The 19,306-nt window shown below is 38.6% G+C and overlaps 1 protein-coding gene across 1 annotated transcript in view; it reads right to left on the bottom strand.

Annotated features, from left to right (window-relative positions):
- CDH11 (cadherin 11) overlaps positions 1-19,306 on the bottom strand; it is a 43,324-nt gene that overhangs the window by 2,715 nt on the left and 21,303 nt on the right. The window contains exons 6-9 of the mRNA XM_070953039.1: positions 18,130-18,383; positions 15,686-15,822; positions 13,579-13,700; positions 12,329-12,446 (exon numbers count right to left, since the gene is read on the bottom strand). Coding sequence (XP_070809140.1) covers positions 12,329-12,446; positions 13,579-13,700; positions 15,686-15,822; positions 18,130-18,383 — 631 coding nt within the window. The remainder of the gene's footprint in view (positions 1-12,328; positions 12,447-13,578; positions 13,701-15,685; positions 15,823-18,129; positions 18,384-19,306) is intronic.

The raw sequence follows: 19,306 nt of genomic DNA on the forward strand, positions 1-19,306 counted from the left end.
TTCTCCGAACTGCACAGAATCTTAGCTAGAGGTTCTCCTGAACCACTGCAAATCCCCAGCATCCCACCCCTGGATTCCTTCCTTCCTTCCTTAAACCAGCAGTGATCAGAATTCCATGAAAGTTATATTCTATGTTTTGCAAACCCAACCCTTATTTTGCCTATCTATTCCTTTTTTACACATGTTCCGTATGTATTATTGTTATCACAAAAACATACATTTTTTTATCAGCCAATTTTTTTTTTAAAAAAATATGAAAACAAAATGCCAGTATTTCAGAAGATTAGTATACATCAGTGGTGGGTTGCCCCCGGTTCGCACTGGTTCTATAGAACCGGTAGTAAAACCGGCGGGAGGCTCCGCCCACCAACCCTGATGTCATCAAAATGCTTCTGCGCATGCACGCGGCCCCATTGTGAACCGGTAGTAAAGGTAAGTAGAACCCACCCCTGGTACACATTGTAATCTCTTGATACTTTGAAAACCCTGAACTCACATAATTATCACTAAATGATAGTAATTTAGTGAGATTTCAGGCTGTTAAAATGTTGGTGGTCTGAAGAAGCTTTCTTCATGGTCGTTGCCATAAAGGAAATGACCAGAAATTTCAGGCATTCTTTTTGTGTTAAGTAGTGTTCCTTTACAGCAGGGGCCTCCAAACTTGGCAACTAAGACTTGTGGACTTCAACTCCCTCAGCCAGCCAAAGTTGCCAAGTTCTACACAGAACATAGATCTACTTCACTCTTGATCAACTTTTAAAAGTTATTGGAGACTTGAGTGATTCTGGAGAGTCTTTGGAACACAAGACCTCTTTGTGTGCTTTATGTTTTTAGTTTTCTTTTTGTTGCTGCTTATTATTTTGGGTTTCTGTTGAATTTGGAAGCCTGAAGTTCATTAAATTGTAGCAAGATTTTTTTTAAAGAATCAGTCAATTCATCTCATACGATGTCAAGTTCAGGATGTTATTTTATTTCATTTGCTTTGTTTATTCAGTTGGATTTATTCAAATAGTGCCTGTGATTTGGAAGCAGACTAGCATGGAAGTTGCAAAAAAAAAAAAGGGGGGGGGGAGAAATCTGGAAGATGGTTGTAACAAATCACTTCCATACTATGGCCAAGAAAACACCATCGGTGGGGCTGTGTTTGTGCCAAAAGTGAAGCTTATTTCCAATAAGACTTCACTTTATGAGAAGTTGTAGAAAATGATAACGGTTTATATGCTCCTTCTCAATGGAACGAAAAACCTAGACAAATTTAGTTGCCAACATTTTCTTCCACTATATTTCCTGGGTATTGTTTTTGGCAGATATTTTGCTGTTTAAGCACATGGGGGAAAAAATGGCAGATATTCAGACATAATGTCACCAGGCAGACCTCCAAAAACGCCAGGCCAAAAACTAAATTTAGCTCAGTGCAGAAATTTCTAACGCTATCATTTCCTATGACTTTACTTACTGTTTTAAAGCTAGCCAAACCCTACTGTATATTTTTCTATCCCGGGTCTGCGATTATAATTAGATGTGATAATTTTACAGTGCCGGGCTAGTATTAAATATGTTCCTAGTCTCTGTCTGAAAGGATTCTGCTAAGACTATATGTCTATTTGTGCGTGTTAAACTGGCCACTCTAAGGAGCAAGCTGTCATTAAAGTAACACAAGGTTATAATCCTAAATGCATTTATCTGGAAGTCCCATGGAGCTCGGTAGGAGCTACTTCTAGGTAAATATAATTGACACTGTGTGGTCTGTCTTGCGAAGTATTTTAAGCTCTAAAGCACAGGAGGGACTAATCCCTACCTGATCCAGCTGAAACTTTGTACCAATGGAGTTTCCTGGATCCAAAGTAGCTACCTTACACAACAAGAGATTTTCTTACAGCAAGCAGGTAACTCTGAGGATCGAATTCCCCTGAGGGACAATCTGCAAAAGGACACTGGAAAGTGACTGGCTAGCATCAAAAATTGGATACACATGTTATGTCATTCTCAGCAGAGGTGGGTTTCAGCAGGTTCTGATCAGTTCTAGAGAAATTTTGAGTAGTTCGGAGAACCGGTAGTAAAAATTCTGACTGGCCCTGCCCCCATCTATTCTCTGCCTCCCAAGTCCCAGCTGATTAGGAGGAAATGGGGATTTTGCAGTAACCTTCCCCTGCCATGCCCACCAAGCCACGCCCACCAAGCCATGCCACGCCCATCAAGCCACACCCTCAGAACCGGTAGTAAAAAATTTTGAAACCCACCACTGATTCTCACCCCCATTCCTTCAGACGATACCTTCTCTTTCTCTTCCATGCAGCAGGCAGGAAAGTGATACAGATCTGAACTGGTCCCACATGTAGAGTTTTTGCATTCAGACCAAGGACTATGGGCAGTTCAATTAAGGAACCTAGGTGATAAGCAATGAAACCTTAACCCCTGCTGACCTTACTGAGATGATTTTCCTCCTGCAGGTCTAACTGTCTGCAGTATAAAAACCATCACACATGGTTACATATGCACTGGCTCAGGGGTGGGCTTCAAAAATTTTAACAAGGGGTTCTCTGCCCGGTTGCTGGGTGGGCATGGCCATGGTAGCCATGGCCTAGTCAGCCTCCTGCACCATGGTGGTGGGGGTGGGCTTTTTGTTCTCCCCAGGCTCTGAAGGGTTTTTTTGAGCCTCTGGGAGGGGGAAAACAGCCTCCCCAAGCTCTGGAGTCTCTCTGGAGGCCGGAAATGTGTAGGCCCATTTTTTGCCCTCCCTAAGCCTCCATGCGCGCCCTGCACTTACCTACATCTGAAACAGTCTGCATGGGAATTCCCGAACTGCACAGAATCTTAGCTACAGATTCTCCTGAACTCCTGTGAACCCCCATCAGCCCACCCCTGCACTGGTTTCTATGTCAACTAGGATTCTGCATTATGAAAGATTCCAACTTACACAGAATAGAATACAGAATAATAGAGTTGGAAGGGACTTTGGAGATCTTCTACAGATCTTCAAGGACTCTCCTAAAGCAGGAGACTTTGTATCCACACCAGAGAACTGCTCTGGTATTCTGCTCAAGCAAGAGACCCAATATCATAAAATCCTGGATAGATATTCTTCAGCGTCAAGTTCTTTGGGTTAAAAAAAGAAAAGCTGTCCTGAAAAGAGCATGGAGAATATCCCCAGAGAAGTGTTTGCATTATAGTAGCATGAGAGTTCTCTTTAGATGGAAGCAATGTATATCTGTTACCACACAGACTGTTTTGGTAAATAAAACTGGAAACTTGATGTCTGATTGGAAGTGACAGGTATTCCAGTATTAGCTAAAGAATGAAAATGACTGATGCATAATCAGCTTGTTATCTGAACCACTGAACTATCAGGTCAGGGGAAAAAAAATCACATTTACAGAGACGTCTGCGTAGCATCTTTTTATAGAGTGTGTGGTGAGAGTTTGTATTTTTTTCTTCCTGTCATTGGATATGTCCATGCCCAGAGTGATAGGGAAATATGCTGAACTATTCAACAAACAAAAGCTTGAATATATTGTTTCACTGTATCTATTCTACTGATACAAGAGTACCTTTGTACTCATCACTAATTGGTTCCAGGAGGTGTGATGAGTACCAAACAGATTTTTCTCATAACAAAAAATGTAGTGAGTCACAAGGCAGCCAACAATCACAAGCTCTGTCTTGTTTGTTGTACCAAACAAACACTGAGTACCGGGACAAAATTTTCACGTCAAAATCTGTTGAGTACCAAATTAGATGAGCTTCAAAGGAGTTGAGGTACTACTGTACTTGGGGGATTTTGTTCTGTTTTTTAGTTCTTCTATTGTTATTTTCTAAAACAAAAAATGCATTATTAATTTTAGGTTCTATTTAATTGGGCCAAACTATGTTATAATAATAATTTTAATTAGCAATTTTATGATGTTTGTGTATCTATATTTTTCTTGACTGTACACCGCCTTGAGTCCTACGGGAGAAAGGCAGTATAGAAATATAATAAATAAATAAATAAATAAATAAATAAATAAATAAATAAATAAATAAATAAATAATTCTAACAGGATAAGATGAGCAATGATGCCAAGACACATTTTCAGATCCCCCCCCCTTCTCTTTCCCTCTGCTTAACTTCAGGCTTTCTGATATCAAATATTGACTTCTAATGTATATTTCCAAATTCAATCAACAATTTACAACTGTTTTATAATTCTTGAACCCTCAAAATTCTGCAGCAATTTGATTGATTTGACTCAGAATATGTTGATGCTGAAGGGAGAAAACAAAGAAAATATTCATATAAGCATTTCATTGCTTATAGCTGAAAATTCAAAAAAAAACCCTCAAGATTTCTTTGTTTATTAGGTACTGTTATTTCTATTTATTACTATCTATCTATTCTGCTTTAGACCTGCAAACTTTTATTTCCTTACCTTTCATTTTCCTCAGAACAATCTGGAAAACTACTTTTGGTTGTTTTATGATCACTGAAATATTCATTTGTGTGTGTGTGTGTGTGTGTGTGTGTTTTGGATGGAAGAAGATGAGTGAACCAAGGAAAGGTCATCGTAAATAGTTATTATATTTACTAGCTGCTAAACTTGAGGAGGAATACAATTCTTCGGACCAGATCTAATATCATTGATGGTAGTCATGCAGAAAGCAGAAAAGTAGCAAAGGATTTGAAGGTCAGTAAAACAAGAGTTTCAATAGCCTAGAACATATATACCTCATTTTTTTTAAGTTCACAAAAGCAGGTGGTTTGATTAAATTTAAGGTCTGATTCACAGAATGATTTAATCCTGTTAAAGAGTGGCCATTACTGATTTCTTCTGAGGATTAACAGTTCTTTTTGAATGGGTAGGCAGCAGTGTTGATAAAAGAGAATTTAGAAATGTCTTTCAAAGAAGAAACATTTCAGAAAATTTTATGGGAGTAGCATTTTGGCAAATTACTTCTTTAATTAATGGTCAAGAAACGTGAAGGAATGTCAGATGTATCACTATAATAATAATAATCTCCAGTCTTCCCGACTTTCACACTTCCCACAACTCCTTGGAATTTTCAGTAGTGGTAATAAGGAGGAATCTAACCATTGAGAAATTGTTGGAAATCTTCTCCTTCCGCTGGCCAAATTTCGAAAAGTTGTTCCTTCATTTTTTTTAATTTTTTTTGTCCAGAAATGTGGTAGATAATTTTCAAAGACTATTCGAACTCAGCTCTATTTGTATGTGATTTCCCATAAACAATTCTCAGATATAACCTACAGATAGAATGCAGAAGGTCTAGATTCCCAATAGTCAAACTGTTGTATTGATCTTCACTCCCATCAATTAAAAATAAACCAGGGCAGCTAGATGGTACAATGAATCTATCATTAATTATCTTCCATTGATTGGAATTATCTTCCAATCAATGAAAAAGTAAAAAAAAGAAGTTTAATGGTTTGTTACAGAAATGATAGATACCATTGGACTAACAGGAGCTGATAACTAATAGGAGCCTGGATAGCTCAAAGACAGAGCACTGTAATTTAACACCAGCTGTTTGCAATTAAAGTAAGATCGAATCTCGCCAGGCTCAAGGTTGACTCAGCCTTCCATCCTTTCTAAGGTAGGTAAATTGAGGACCCAGTTTGTGGGGGCAATAAGCTGACTTTGTATAAATATACAAAAGTATGAAGGCTATTGCTTAATGCACTGTAAGCCGCCCTGAGTCTCCGGAGAAGGGCGGCCTATAAATCAAATTAAAATAAATAAAATAAAAAAAATAAACAGGGTGGGTAAGCAGCGAAACAAATTAGGGTTTCCTTTAATGAAAATCTTCAAGCATCTCTTACCTCTTCTGGTAATATTGGAAAATTATCATTTCAACCTATTTGCAAATCCCATGTTTACACATTTAATTTCATTACTTATCTTTTTTCTTTAGTTATATCTACAGTATATCTACATCTGTATCAGTGGTGGGTTTGAAATTTTTTTACTATCGGTTCTGTGGGTGTGGCTTGGTGGGCGTGGTAGGGGAAGGATACTGCAAAATCTTCATTCCCTCCCCAATCCAGGGGAAGGTTACTGCAAAATCCCCATTTCCTCCCAATCAGCTGGGAATTGGGAAGCAGAGAATAGATGGGGGCGGGGCCAGTCAGAATTTTTACTACCGGTTCTCTGAACTACTCAAAATTTCCACTACCGGTTCTTCAGAACTGGTCAGAACCTGCTGAAACCCACCTCTGATCTGTATCATCTGTATCTATATATTTATCTATCCCCAAAATATTCAATTAAAATTATATACTAAAGAAAACTATGCTCAAGCAGAGACAGGATAGCCATACATTAGATAAATGTCTTTAGAGATACTTTAGCTCTGGAATTCCTTCTGTGAGGCAAAACATTGGAATAGTTTGCTTGAAAAAGTCTTCTAGCTTAAAAAAAACCCTCCAGCTCTATGGTTTCTATGAATTGTGCTACTAAATAATTTAGGTTGCATGGCAACAGATCAACATGAGGAGCTGACCTACTTTCTTCCCCCTATGAATTCCTGGAACTTTTTTTTCCCAAAGAAAATTCTAGTAGGCAAATTACTCATGTACGAGGAAAACTGTGTTAGTCTTTGGTAGCACAAAATCAGAAGGCATCTGGAAGAATGTCCAACTGATTTTATTTTAAAGCATAAACTTTCATGAGCTGCAGCTCACTTCATCAGATGTTTTCGATGAGTTTCAGGGGCCAAATTAGCAATGTTTTGAATATTTTTATGACATTTCCAATAAACACTCAATCCGAAACTAAATGTCTGTCGAAATTCTCAGTCATCCAGGTCATGGCGGCCACAAAGGTGCTTTTTCCAAACGGCAACTGGACTATTTTTTTTTTCTTGAGGAAGATGTTTCACTTCTTATCCAAGAAGCTTCAACAGTTCTGACTGGAAGTGGTGGTGGTGGTGGGAATGGAAGGATTAGTTGATTAATTAACTAATATCCAGTCAGAACTGATGAAGCTTCTTGGATAAGAAGTGAAATTTATTTATTTATTTATTTATTTATTTATTTATTTATTTATTTATTTATTTATTATTTATTTATTTATTTATTTATTGGTTCGATTTATATGCCGCCCTTCTCTGGAGTCTCAGGGCGGCTTACAATATGTTAAGCAATAGCCTTCATACTTTTAGTAGGGCTTTTTGGCCTGCCCTAAGCGATGTTCTTTTTTATACAAAGTCAGCTTATTGCTCCCACAATCCGGGTCCTCATTTTACCTACCTCGGAAGGATGGAAGGCTGAGTCAACCTTGAAATGTGTTCTTCCTCAAGGAAAAATTTATCTATCTATCTATCTATCTATCTATCTATCCATCCATCCAACCATCTATCACGATCATCTATCATCTATCTATCCATCCATCCATCCATCCATCCATCATCTATCCATCCATCCATCCATCCATCCATCCATCCATCCATCTATCCATCCATCCATCCATCTATCATCTATCTATCTATCCATCCATCTATCATTATCTATCTATCCATCCATCCATCCATTCATCCATCCATTCATCCATCCATCGATCATCTGCCTTTTGAAAAAAAAAACCTTTGAGACAACCAGAAGTTAAGCTTTATCAAAGCTACCCTTCTCTTATATATACTATTTGCAGTTTCTTTTTTTTTTAATTCAAGTTTTTTATCTTATTTTGTTTACACATATCAATGCGTGAATAGTGTGATATTTGGGTATCATACATTTCAGTACAATAAACATAATATTATTACTCCTAGTTATTACATTTCATTTTCATTGTTTCATATTACATACACATATCTTTTACTATCACCCTTCAGTTCTAAACCTTCCTTTCTTCTTTCTTATACCTTCGTGTGTGTGTGTGTGTGTGTGTGTGTGTAAAAGTGTTTTTTCTGTCGAAGCACTTGGTCTACCCCAATATGGGAGGGAGCATACTGCTTTGACAGAAAAAACACTTAGTCTCTCCCCTGGCTCAGCTGATAAAGGGAGGAGAACTTGTGGCTCAGAGGTTAATACAACTACCTAATATGCAGGCAGCTCAAGTTCGAATCCGAGTAAGGGTATGCCTAGCTGATGAGAGCTAAATAGCTTGAAATAGATCTATACTAGTCTCCCTTTATTTGTTTATCAGCAAATATAAATTTGCTTATATAGATATAGATATAGATATAGATATAGATATAGACACACACACACACTATTATTCTCCTCTTGTTTCTTTCTCTATTTGATTTTGTTTTTTCCCCTTCCAATATCACTATAATATTCAAAGACATGTTTTCCCCCTCTTCCCTTAGTTAACTCTTCACATCAATTTATATCAAAATTTCATCCTTCAATCTTTTATTATTCATTGCCTCAATATACACTTCTAGTACCAATCATTAATACATAATTCTATAATATAAAGTATAATTCTACTATTAATACACATGTGTGCATTAAAATATATTCTTTCATTATCTAATCACCTATTTTTTATTTCTAATATAATTCTATTATTGATACACATGTTTACTTTCAAATAAGTTCTTTCGTTATCTAATCATAATGCAGTTTCTTGGGAAATGGGATGGAATTAACTGTTTAATCTGAAGCTGTTGCTCGCTGAAGGTGAAATGCTTTCAGTTCAAACATCTGATCTCTGAAAAGTTCAGGAAACCCATGCAACCCATTGGTCGGTGATTTATCTGATTCAGTGTAAAACATCTTCTCATAACACTCACCAGGAAGAATGTTCAGATTGCTTCTGACAAATTAGGGACTAATCTATTTGATTCAGTTGGTTCATACAATGATTTGAATCAATTTGGAAATGATAACCAATAGAAGCTTTGATCCAAAGTATTGAAGAGGGTGGATTAGATTATCTGTATACTTTTTTTTTTTTAAATCTTCCCATTCAATTCAGGGATTCTGTCCGAATTCTGCATCTGATTAGGAAATTCCCTTTGGTTTGAAGAGTTTATTGGACTGACTATAACCCTCATCTCTGAATGGGACTTTAACATAACCTTACTGATTGTAACACAACAATTGAGAGTTGCACAATCCATTCATTGAAATTCTACTAGAGGCCTGGAGCCAAATTTGGGCTAGAAGGAGGCTAAATGGAAATGAAGAGGTGCATTGATTAGACAGATCTCTATTATCCTACTAATACTGTGATTTTTCATAGTAGACAAATCATAATTTTACATTAAAATTGTCTTTGTCTTTTATACTCTTGGTTTCTCAGGTTGGGATTGTGTTAGATTTAGGTTGCTTCACTTGCATAATAGATACTTGATTTGAAAGATAGCCTCTCTAACACTTCCCAACAATATTTGAAGTAAAATGAAAGTTTACTATAAAGATTTTTTTTTTTTTGCAAACATTAAATCAAGTAAAAAAGACTGAGGTTTCATGTTTAATGTGGGATGAACATGTTAAAAGGCTTTTGAGCCAAATGGAAACATAAAATATAATTCACCATGTGTTTCTAGTTTTTGCCTTCAAACCACAAACTCTTCTAACGTTGCAGGATAAATACTGCTGGATCAATGTAGCAATTGTTCACTGCTATACTTTCAGACTAAGTGCCTATCTTGCATCTGGTGTCAACAGGGTGTATACGCTATCAATCAAATATGAACAAGAAAGAGAATCAAGAACATTTTTGACATCCCCAAATGGCGAGTAGTAATAACTTTAAATAGAATAATTTTGGCTCAAATAGAACCATTGTTTCAGTAATGGATTGGAGAGGCTCTGGAATACATTTTTTAACCCGCAGGGCCTCTAGGAATGCTGTGGGTTTGAGGGTGAGGTTTATCACTATCCATGATCTTTAAGGGGGGGCGCTTTGAAAAAATAGTATTTGGAAACCAGCTGGTTCAAAATGCATTTGAAAAACAGCCAAGTAGTACATCATTGAGCTCTGGCTTAATTTTTTTTTTTTTAAAAAAGTATTACTTTTCTCTTTTAGCCCTTCAATTTTTGGGGACCAACAGTTCCTCAGCTGCAACACTATAACTACAAATTTGGGAGAAAGCCACACTGAATCAAGTGGAACTTATTTTGACTTGGCATGCAGAGGATTATATGAACTGTAGAGTACTGTGATGAAATATTCCTCCGTTTCAAATGAGTTTCCATTTATGAAGGAGAACAAATGATTTAAGATGAATTGGGAATGGGGGGAAGAGTTCTGTTTCTAGTTTGTGATGGATTATTTTAGCACCCTAGCAAAGCTGTAGCCAATAGTTGTTCTTTTTTTATTTAAATAAAACTCCTAAAGTGCATTTGCAGTAAAGTGAGTCAGTCATCTATCTGTCTGTCTATCTGTCTATCATCTATCATCTATCTATCTATCTATCTATCTATCTATCTATCTATCTATCTATCTATCTATCTATCATTCATCTATCTATCTCTATCTATCTATCTATCTATCTATCTATCTATCTATCTATCTATCTATCTCATCATCCATCCATCCATCCATCCATCCATCCATCCTTTCCCTGGGCAACAGTGCAGAACAGCTCAGAGAGCTTTGGAAAAAATGCATAAAATGACACTAAATACAGTGATGGGATTCAAGTAATTTAATAACCGGTTCTCTGCCCTAATGATTTCTTCCAGCAACCAGTTTGCCAAACTGCTCAGAAAGTTAACAACCGGTTCTCCCGAAGTGGTGTGAACTGGCTGAATCCCACCACTGACTAAATATCATAATAATTGCTCTGGGGTTTTTTCACTATCAATCTTCCGGATAACTACATGAAGTCTACATGAAAAAGGGAGTAGATTTGAAAACCATTCTGCTTCTTTTAAAAAAACGCTACCATTTGAAACATCCAACAACTTGCCATCTCCAATCTTCCTCAGCTATAAAATTCAGGGAGCAGAATCTTTTGATTTGTTGGTATCTTTCATTTGATGGTGAATAAGGGAAAGGGAAAAGAGGTGTGACAAACATTTCTGTTGTTCGAGGAAGCACAAGTTTAACCTAAGACTGTCTACTGTTGACCTCACCCCATTCCTAAGATGTCTGTAAGGGGCGTGCATAGGAGCACCAGCGTGCCTACCGTCCCTGTCCTAATGTTTCTTCCATTTGTATCTATTTTATGTATTCAATCTATGCTTATACTTATTACCAAACACGTTCTTGACAAATAAAATAAATAATACATAAGTAAATAAAAAAATTACATAACAGATTGGAAGTGTAGTTGTTTGATGTACTGTAGGATCCAAGATCACCGCAGCCAAGTAATTGAGACGCTTGCTCCAGGGGAGGAAAGCTATGGCAAATATAGATAGCTTACTAAAAAGCAGAGACATCACTCTGCCAACAGAAGTGCGTATAATCAACGCTATGGTTTTCCCAGTTGCAATGGATGGCTGTGAAAGTTGGACCATAAGAAAGGCTGAGCACCAAAGAATTGAGGCCTTTGAACTCTGGTGCTGGAGAAGACTCCTGTGAGTCCCTTGGACTGCAAGGCGATCAAACCAGTCGGTCTTAGAGGAGATCAACCCTGACTGCTCTTTAGAAGGCCAGATCCTGAAGATGAAACTCAAATACTTTGGCCACCTAATGAGAAGGAAGGACTCACTGGAGAAGAGCCTAATGGTGGGAAAGATTGAGGGCAAATGAAGAAGGGGACGACAAAGAACGAGGTGGCTGGATGGAGTCAATGAAGCAGTAGGCGTGAGATTAAATGGACTCCGGGGGATGGTAGAGGACAGGAAGGCCTGGAGGAACGTTGTCCATGGGGTCGCGATGGGTCGGACACCACTTCGCAACTAACAACAACAAGGATATATAGTAAGAGAATTCTGAAAGCCTGGCTGAGTTTTGCCCTCTCATTTAGAGCAGTATTTCTCAACAAGGGGTCCTTGGTGCTCCTTGGCTCAGATTGTTTTCTTACAGTTGTTTCATTACCCGTACTAGATAATATCATCAGTGATAGATAACAACACCAGCAGGAGGACCCCTCATTTTGACCCAAACTACAAATATTCTCCTTTATTAGTGTTTCTCAACTTTGGCAAGTTCAAGATATGTGGTCTTCAACTCCCAGTTGAAATAATCAAGAAGAATTCTGCTAGTGAAAGAAACACCCAGAGCAATTGTTATGTTTTTTTAGTTGCATTTTATGCATTCTATACATTTTTGTGAAGCTCTCTCTCTCTCTCCCCTCCATTGTGAAGCTCTCTTCCCAGACATTGCTGCAGAAAATCAGTCATGGTTAATGAGGAGGGAAAAAAAAAAAAACAACTACTGCGAGGATAATTAGTTTCCTCCCATCCTATATAATGAATATAAATACAAACCTCGGTTATCTCGGAGAGTAAAATTGGGCTTCTGCATCATTTCAGGTGGCAAATGGAAGATGAATCTTGGGCCATTGGCTGAATCATCTTTATCCTCTGCGAAAATTGTAATTAGTGGCTGGAAAAGGAGGACACTTATCAGTATGCAGTGCATTTGAAATCTCTCTTCCTTCCCTGCCTCAACTTTTAGACTTTCCATGTTGGGATCTGCTTTGTAGAATAAACTTTCAACCATGTAAAATAAACTTTTAAAAGTACCTTTTAAATCACTTGGGTTTTAGGATAAGAAGGCAGTGTTTAAGGGAAATTCAATACAAGTAGTCCTCATCTTACGACCATAACTGAGCCCAACATTTCTTTTGCTAAGTGATCCATTTGTTACTTTGGATGTGGTGACTCAGTGGCTAAGACACTGAGCTTGTCGATCGAAAGGTCAGCAGTTCAGCGGTTTGAATCCCTAGTGCCGCGTAATGGGGTGAGCTCCCATTACTTGTCCCAGCTTCTGCCAACCTAGCAGTTTGAAAGCACGTAAAAAATGCAAGTAGAAAAATAGGGACCACCTTTGGTGGGAAGGGAACAGCGTTCCATGCACCTTTGGCGTTTAAGTCATGCTGGCCACATGACCACTGAGACATCTTTGGACAGTGCTGGCTCTTCGGCTTTGAAACAGAGATAAGCATCGCCCCCTAGAGTTGGGAACGACTAGCACATATGTGCGAGGGGAACCTTTACCTTTACCATTTACATTTGTTAAGTGAATTTTGCCCCATTTAATGACCTCTCTTGCCACACTTGTTAAGCGAATTACACTGTGTTAATAGCACAGTTATTAAGTGAATAAGGCTTCCCGTTGACTTTACTCATGAAAAGCTTGCAAAAGGTGAATCATATGAGCCTGAGACACTATAACCGTCATAAGTATGAGACAGTTGCCAAGCACCTGAATTCTGAAAAGGTGGCCACGGGGATGTTGCAACAGTTGAAAGTCACTTGTTTCCATGCCACTGTAACTTCCAATGGTCACTAAATGAACTTTAGTCGAGGACTACCTGTGGTAACAATAGCCTTCCCACTGCCACTACTAACCAGTCAGACAGGTTTAGTAGAGTTGTTTGTTATATTTATTTCTTTTAAACCCAACAGAAATCCTGGCCTGTTTTTCCTGCTTCTCCATTTCTTTTGTAGGGTCTATCTGGAGAAACCAAAATGGTCAGTCTTGAAGAAGAAAAGAGAAAGCGGACAGTGCTTACCTTATTTGTCTGGGGTTTTTCACATAGAAAAGCTTCATAGGGCTCTTTAAACTTGGGGATATTGTCGTTTAGGTCAAGAACTTTAATCGCTACCGGAACTTTGGCTTCCTGATGCCGGTTATCTGCAATAGTTATTGAGAAAGAAAACATAATAGCACAAAACACAAAGTTGTCTGGTTTTTTTTTCCCCTACCCTGTTTTCCCCAAAATAAGACATCCCCTGATAATAAGCCCAATTGCATGGCAATAAGGCCAAGTGCTTATTTCAGGGTTCAAAAAAATATAAGACAGGTCTTATTTTCAGGGAAACACGGTACCTCGAGTGTCTCACGTAGGGACTTACTTAGCCTTTGACCTATTCAACTTTCTTTTGCAGTCCTCTGGGAGCAATAACTCAGATACCCAGATTGTCAATGATTTTGTTCACATGACACCCTTAAGTGTATGTGGGTTAGCATGGCATACACAGATTAAAAAAAACAAAACAAAAACAAACTGGGTCTATTTGGGACTAAGATATTTTTACTAGTTAACCATATTGTCTCAATGATTTGAGCTGATAGTAATGATTACACTCACTTCTCTCTTCTCAGAGGCAGAGGAAAAATTCCCAGAAAGGCTCCCTAGAAAGTAGGTGGATGCTTGGGTTTTTGCCCCCATGGTTGTATAGGAAAAGAACAGAATGAATGCCTCCCTTGGGAGGAGAGAGGGGAGGGGAGGAGAGGGGAGGGGAGAGAGGTGAAGGAAGGGCAGGAGAGAGGAGTGGGGAGGGGAGAAGGGAGGGGAGAGAGGAGAGGAGAAGAGAGAGGGGAGGGGGAGAGAAAGAGAGATAGGGGAGGGGAGAGAGGAGTGGGGAGGGGAGAAGAGAGGGGAGAGAGGAGAGGAGGGGAGGCGGAGAGGAAGGGAGGGGGAGGGAAGGAGAGGAGAGGAAAATTCATGCACTATTAGGGTCAACTGCCTAACAAATGGAATATCTGGTACATCTATATAATATAAACACAGTCAGCAACTTTTTCCTTTTTTCAGGATTAGTAGAAGATTAGTAAAATGCTATCAGAATTAATGAGTTCTTATCATCAGACCATGTCATCAATAAATCATATAAGTTGGATAATTTTTTAAAAACTCTGCTCATTAATATTTTAAAATTGGCATGGTTTCTAGTTTGGCATGGTCAGAAACAAGCAGCATGAAATCAGTCTAGTCTATGACCATAACAAGGGATGGTAGAAGCTCTTTCTCCCACTCAAAAATAGGAAGACTTAATCCCATTGTAATTTGTGGCCAGAAGCAAAAGGCACAAAAATTAAGCACTGACTTCAGGTATGAATCAAATGTCCTTTTTATGTTGGAAAACTGCCTGAGTTCTTTCTTAATGCCTTACATACAGGTAGTTCTTACAATAAACTTATTCATCAGATACCTACACCCAGTGGTGAAATGCAAAAAAAATTGCTACCAGTTCTGTGGGCGTGGCTTGGTGGGCGTGGCTTGGTGGTGGTGGGTCATGTGATTGGGTGGGCATGGCCAACTTTTTTTTTTTACTTTTTAAAGCATTTTTTACTACCTATTCGCCTGAACCGGTAGTAAAAAAATACTTTTAATTTTTTTTAAAAAAAAGGTTCCAACAATCACAACTTTGCCGTGCAATCTTTTTAAAGCATTTTTTTTTTTTACTTCCGATTCACCTGAACTGGTAGTTTTTATCATGATCAGTTCACCCTTTGGGGGAAATACAGTACTAAACGCCTCCGTCTGATGACAATCTTAACTGGGACTTATTTTTGGTGTACAGCTTATATTACGAGCATCCTGAAAAATCATGCTAGAGCTTATTTTCCGGTTGGGTCTTATTTTCGATGAAACAGGGTACATGTATTCATATAGGTAGACAGGTTTAGCAGCATTCTATCTTTTTAGTTCAAGTTACATCCCGACCAAGGGCACCATCTCAGGTCCAATGTGAAATGTCATCCAAAATGAAAGTGATCATAGGTGAAATATCAGTCCCAAAATTATTGAGATCCCAGCACCTTTCATTTCTTCAAAAGTGGGAAGTTGTAGCACATACTAGAACATGTCAAGAGGTGTTTTTTTTAACACTTACGAACTTCTGATGCTAACACGGAAATATTATGCCAGGCTATTTCTTCCCTGTCCAGTTTTTTTGTGGTTGTAATTGAGCCATCTTCTGGACTGATGCTGAAGTATCTGTCGAGGTCAGTGTGACGATCAATTGAATATCTAAAAGGGGATGCAAATGAAGTCATTAGAAGAGAATTGTTCATTGTCCTCAGTTCATTTCATATCTCCCAAACAGTGTAGCCCAGATTAGCTTGGTGGGAACATGCTTAGCAAGATGAAAATATTAATTAGAATGACTAGATCGCTTCTAAATGGAAACGGCTTGCTATTTCTTAGTAGCATAGAGTAACAACCCATGAGTAAAGTGCAATGTGTATCTTGTTTCTCATTGGTTTTGGTAGTAGGAAATATTTATTAAGGTAAGGCTATTCAACTATTCAAGGGACATGGTGACTCAGTGGCTAAGACGCTGAGTTTGTCGATCAAAAGGTCAGCAGTTCAGCGGTTCGAATCCCTAGTGCCGCGTAACGGGGTGAGCTCCCGTTACTTGTCCCAGCTTCTGTCAAACTAGCAGTTCAAAAGCATGTAAAAAATGCAAGTAGAAAAATAGGCACCACCTTTGGTGGGAAGGGAACAGTATTCCGTGCACCTTTGGCATTTAGTCATGCCGGCCACATGACCACGGAGACATCTTCGGACAGCGCTGGCTCTTCAGCTTTGAAATGGAGATGAGTACTGCCCCCTAGAGTCGGAAACGACTAGCAGATATATACGAGGGGAACTTTTATCTTTTTATTCAACTATTCAGTGGACATAGAAATTTTATTTGGATCCCAGATGAGCAAAGGTCTTTATTCAGAATAAATATGTGACTCCCTTCTGTTCATGTTAGAACTCTGCATGATATCAAGTTGTAAGTCACAGTAGGAACTGTGTGGAACAAGTAGCTTTCTTCAGCGGTTCTTCTAATATGTGGATATAGAATGGCAAAGCCACAATGTAAAACACTGATCTCTCAACTGTGTAGGGTTCCATTTGCCAAAAGAAGTAGTATCTTATGTAGTGTTCTCTCTACATGCCTCACACATTGGTGCCACTAGGTTGTGTGTTTTCATGTCACATATTCTATAATTATTTGTCCCAAATGGAAGCAAGAGAATCCATGATGTGACAACGTCCCTGGGAGGTATCATTCATGTTGTAGTGTTTGGGAAAGAACCTGATGCAAAGGTCTTGTTTTCCCCAGTTATTCTGTTCATCCATGATGTGCTTCTTCAGATGTTTTTGAACTGCAGTTCTAGCATGGTTCACACTGACTATGCTGGAGCTGCTGTCAGTTATAATCCAATGTCACAATTTCCCTACCCTTCTGTGTGACTTAATTGTCAGCTGCCTTATTATATATCTCTTTCAAAAGGTTTTATTCAGAATCTATTTTAATATTTTTCAAAATGTCATTTTAAAATAGTTGGTATCACTTTAACATTGCTAATATTAAAACTGATTTAATAATTATGTATTTCTAGAAGCAGACCAGTCTATTGCAATGGTGCTAGCTCATTGGCTGCAAATGCACCGTCTGATTGTGGAGTTAGAGGGGTTTTGGAAATGGAGAAATGGACTTCACTTCTTATGCACTCCATTCTTATGCACCTGAGATCTTATGATTGATATATATCTTGAAAAATACATATTTTGAGTTGGTTGCCTCTGTAATGCCTATGAACACTGTTCCAATGATGGCACTGGGCATACACTAGGACTAAAATATTTAATTGTGTATGTAAATAAATGACTATAAAAATTGTGTATATCCCCAAATATGCGAGTTCCTACACACCCTATTTACTGCTATTTCTATGTATCTGTACAATATCTTCACAATATGTGCAGGATCATCAGACTTTTTCTTCCTAAATTTCATACTATTAACTATGCCTGGAAATTACTATTCCTGGTAACTAAAGAGGAAAAAGTAGAATTGCTTCTCCCTATAGTACATCCACATTATTATTACATTGCAAGTGATTAAGTTAGGGACGCGGTGGCTCAGTGGCTAAAATGCTGAGCTTGTCGATCGAAAAGTCGGCAGTTCAGTGGTTCAAATCCCTAGTGCCGCGTAATGTGGTGAGCTCCTGTTACTTGTCCCAACTTCTGCCAACCTAGCAGTTTGAAAGCAGTTTGTAAAAAATGCAAGTAGAAAAATAGGGACCACCTTTGGTGGGAAGGTAACAGAGTTCTGTGTGCCTTTGGTGTTGAGTCACGCCGGCCACATGACCCCAGAGACGTCTTTGGACAGTGCTGGCTCTCCGGCTTAGAAACGGAGATGAAGACCGCCCCCTAGAGTCGGGAACGACTAGCACATATGTGCAAGGGGAACCTTTACCTTTTTTAGGTGATTAAGTTATTATTGATAGGATTTCAGCCTTTTCTATTTTAAGCCATTGTTGTCTGTTTCAAGCATACCTTATAGGGCTGTTTTTAGCATCAGGGTCTTTGGCATGTACCCGTCCAACTGGAGCACCCGGCCCTGCGTTCTCTTCCACTTCAAGGATGTAAAACGGTGCTAAAAACATGGGGGGCTCATCAGCATCCTCAACGCTAATCTTCACAGTCACAGTATCCTTGAATGGTCCATTGCTGATGAACTTGGGGTCAATGTATGTGTTGGCTGCCTCTACCTTCAAGCTGTAGGTTCTTTTGGTTTCATAGTCAACTTGCTGGGGTTAAGAAAAATGGAGGAAACACAAGGTTATCATTCCAAGGATGTTTTTACAAACAACAGGAAGAAAAAAATAAACCTGCTTAAGAGTTCATTTCCATCCTTACTGCTTTCATGAATTCATCCATGAGGTTTTTTTTGGTCAGCATTATGTAGATAACATGCCATTGCTTTCGCTCAGGATAATTTTTCGTTTTCCAGTTTGGTCTCCACCCAATAATCTCCCGCAAAGTACTAACCAGAACCTATCCTGCATAATTTCCAGCCTAGATAAAGTTAGCCAGATGTTGCCAGAGGCTGAAAATGTATCCATTTCACTTTTGTACCTAACCTCCCATGCACACATAATTCCTATATGCCTATATTTATTTAAGATATTGTTTTAAAATATGAAGATCGTTTTATATTCTTTGGAGAATATAGTATCTTCCCTACTTCGCTTTTGGGCATGAGAATGAGAAATAAATTTAGGGTCATCTTTGTTTGAGGCCATATGGTAGGTCAGATCACAACACCTTTAGAACAGGGGTGAAATGCTCCCGGATCGGACTGGATCACCCAATCCGGTAGCAATTTTTCCCTGTGGTTCGGTGATCTAGTAGCAATCGCCGCCTGGGTGTCATTACTTCCTGGTTTTAACCAGGAAGTAATGTTTTTTAACTTTCTGCACATGCACAGAAGGTTTGCACATGCACAGGCGTGCGCGCATACGTGATATGCACACGCTTCCGAACCAGTAAGGAAGGTAAGTAGATTTCACCCCTGCTTTAGAACCAGGCATGTTTATAGGTAAACTGGAACTGAAATGATTCCTTCGCTGACCAATATTCAAAAATGTATAATTGAATAAAACGAACTTAAGGAACATCTATAATGCGACCATTTCCGCATCTCCAAGATCCAGCCTGTAATTTTAAGACT

This window comes from Pituophis catenifer, unplaced genomic scaffold, assembly GCF_029215685.1.
Source record: "Pituophis catenifer annectens isolate HBS135680 unplaced genomic scaffold, rPitCat1.0.hap2 SCAF_13, whole genome shotgun sequence".
Classification (NCBI taxonomy): domain Eukaryota; kingdom Metazoa; phylum Chordata; class Lepidosauria; order Squamata; family Colubridae; genus Pituophis; species Pituophis catenifer.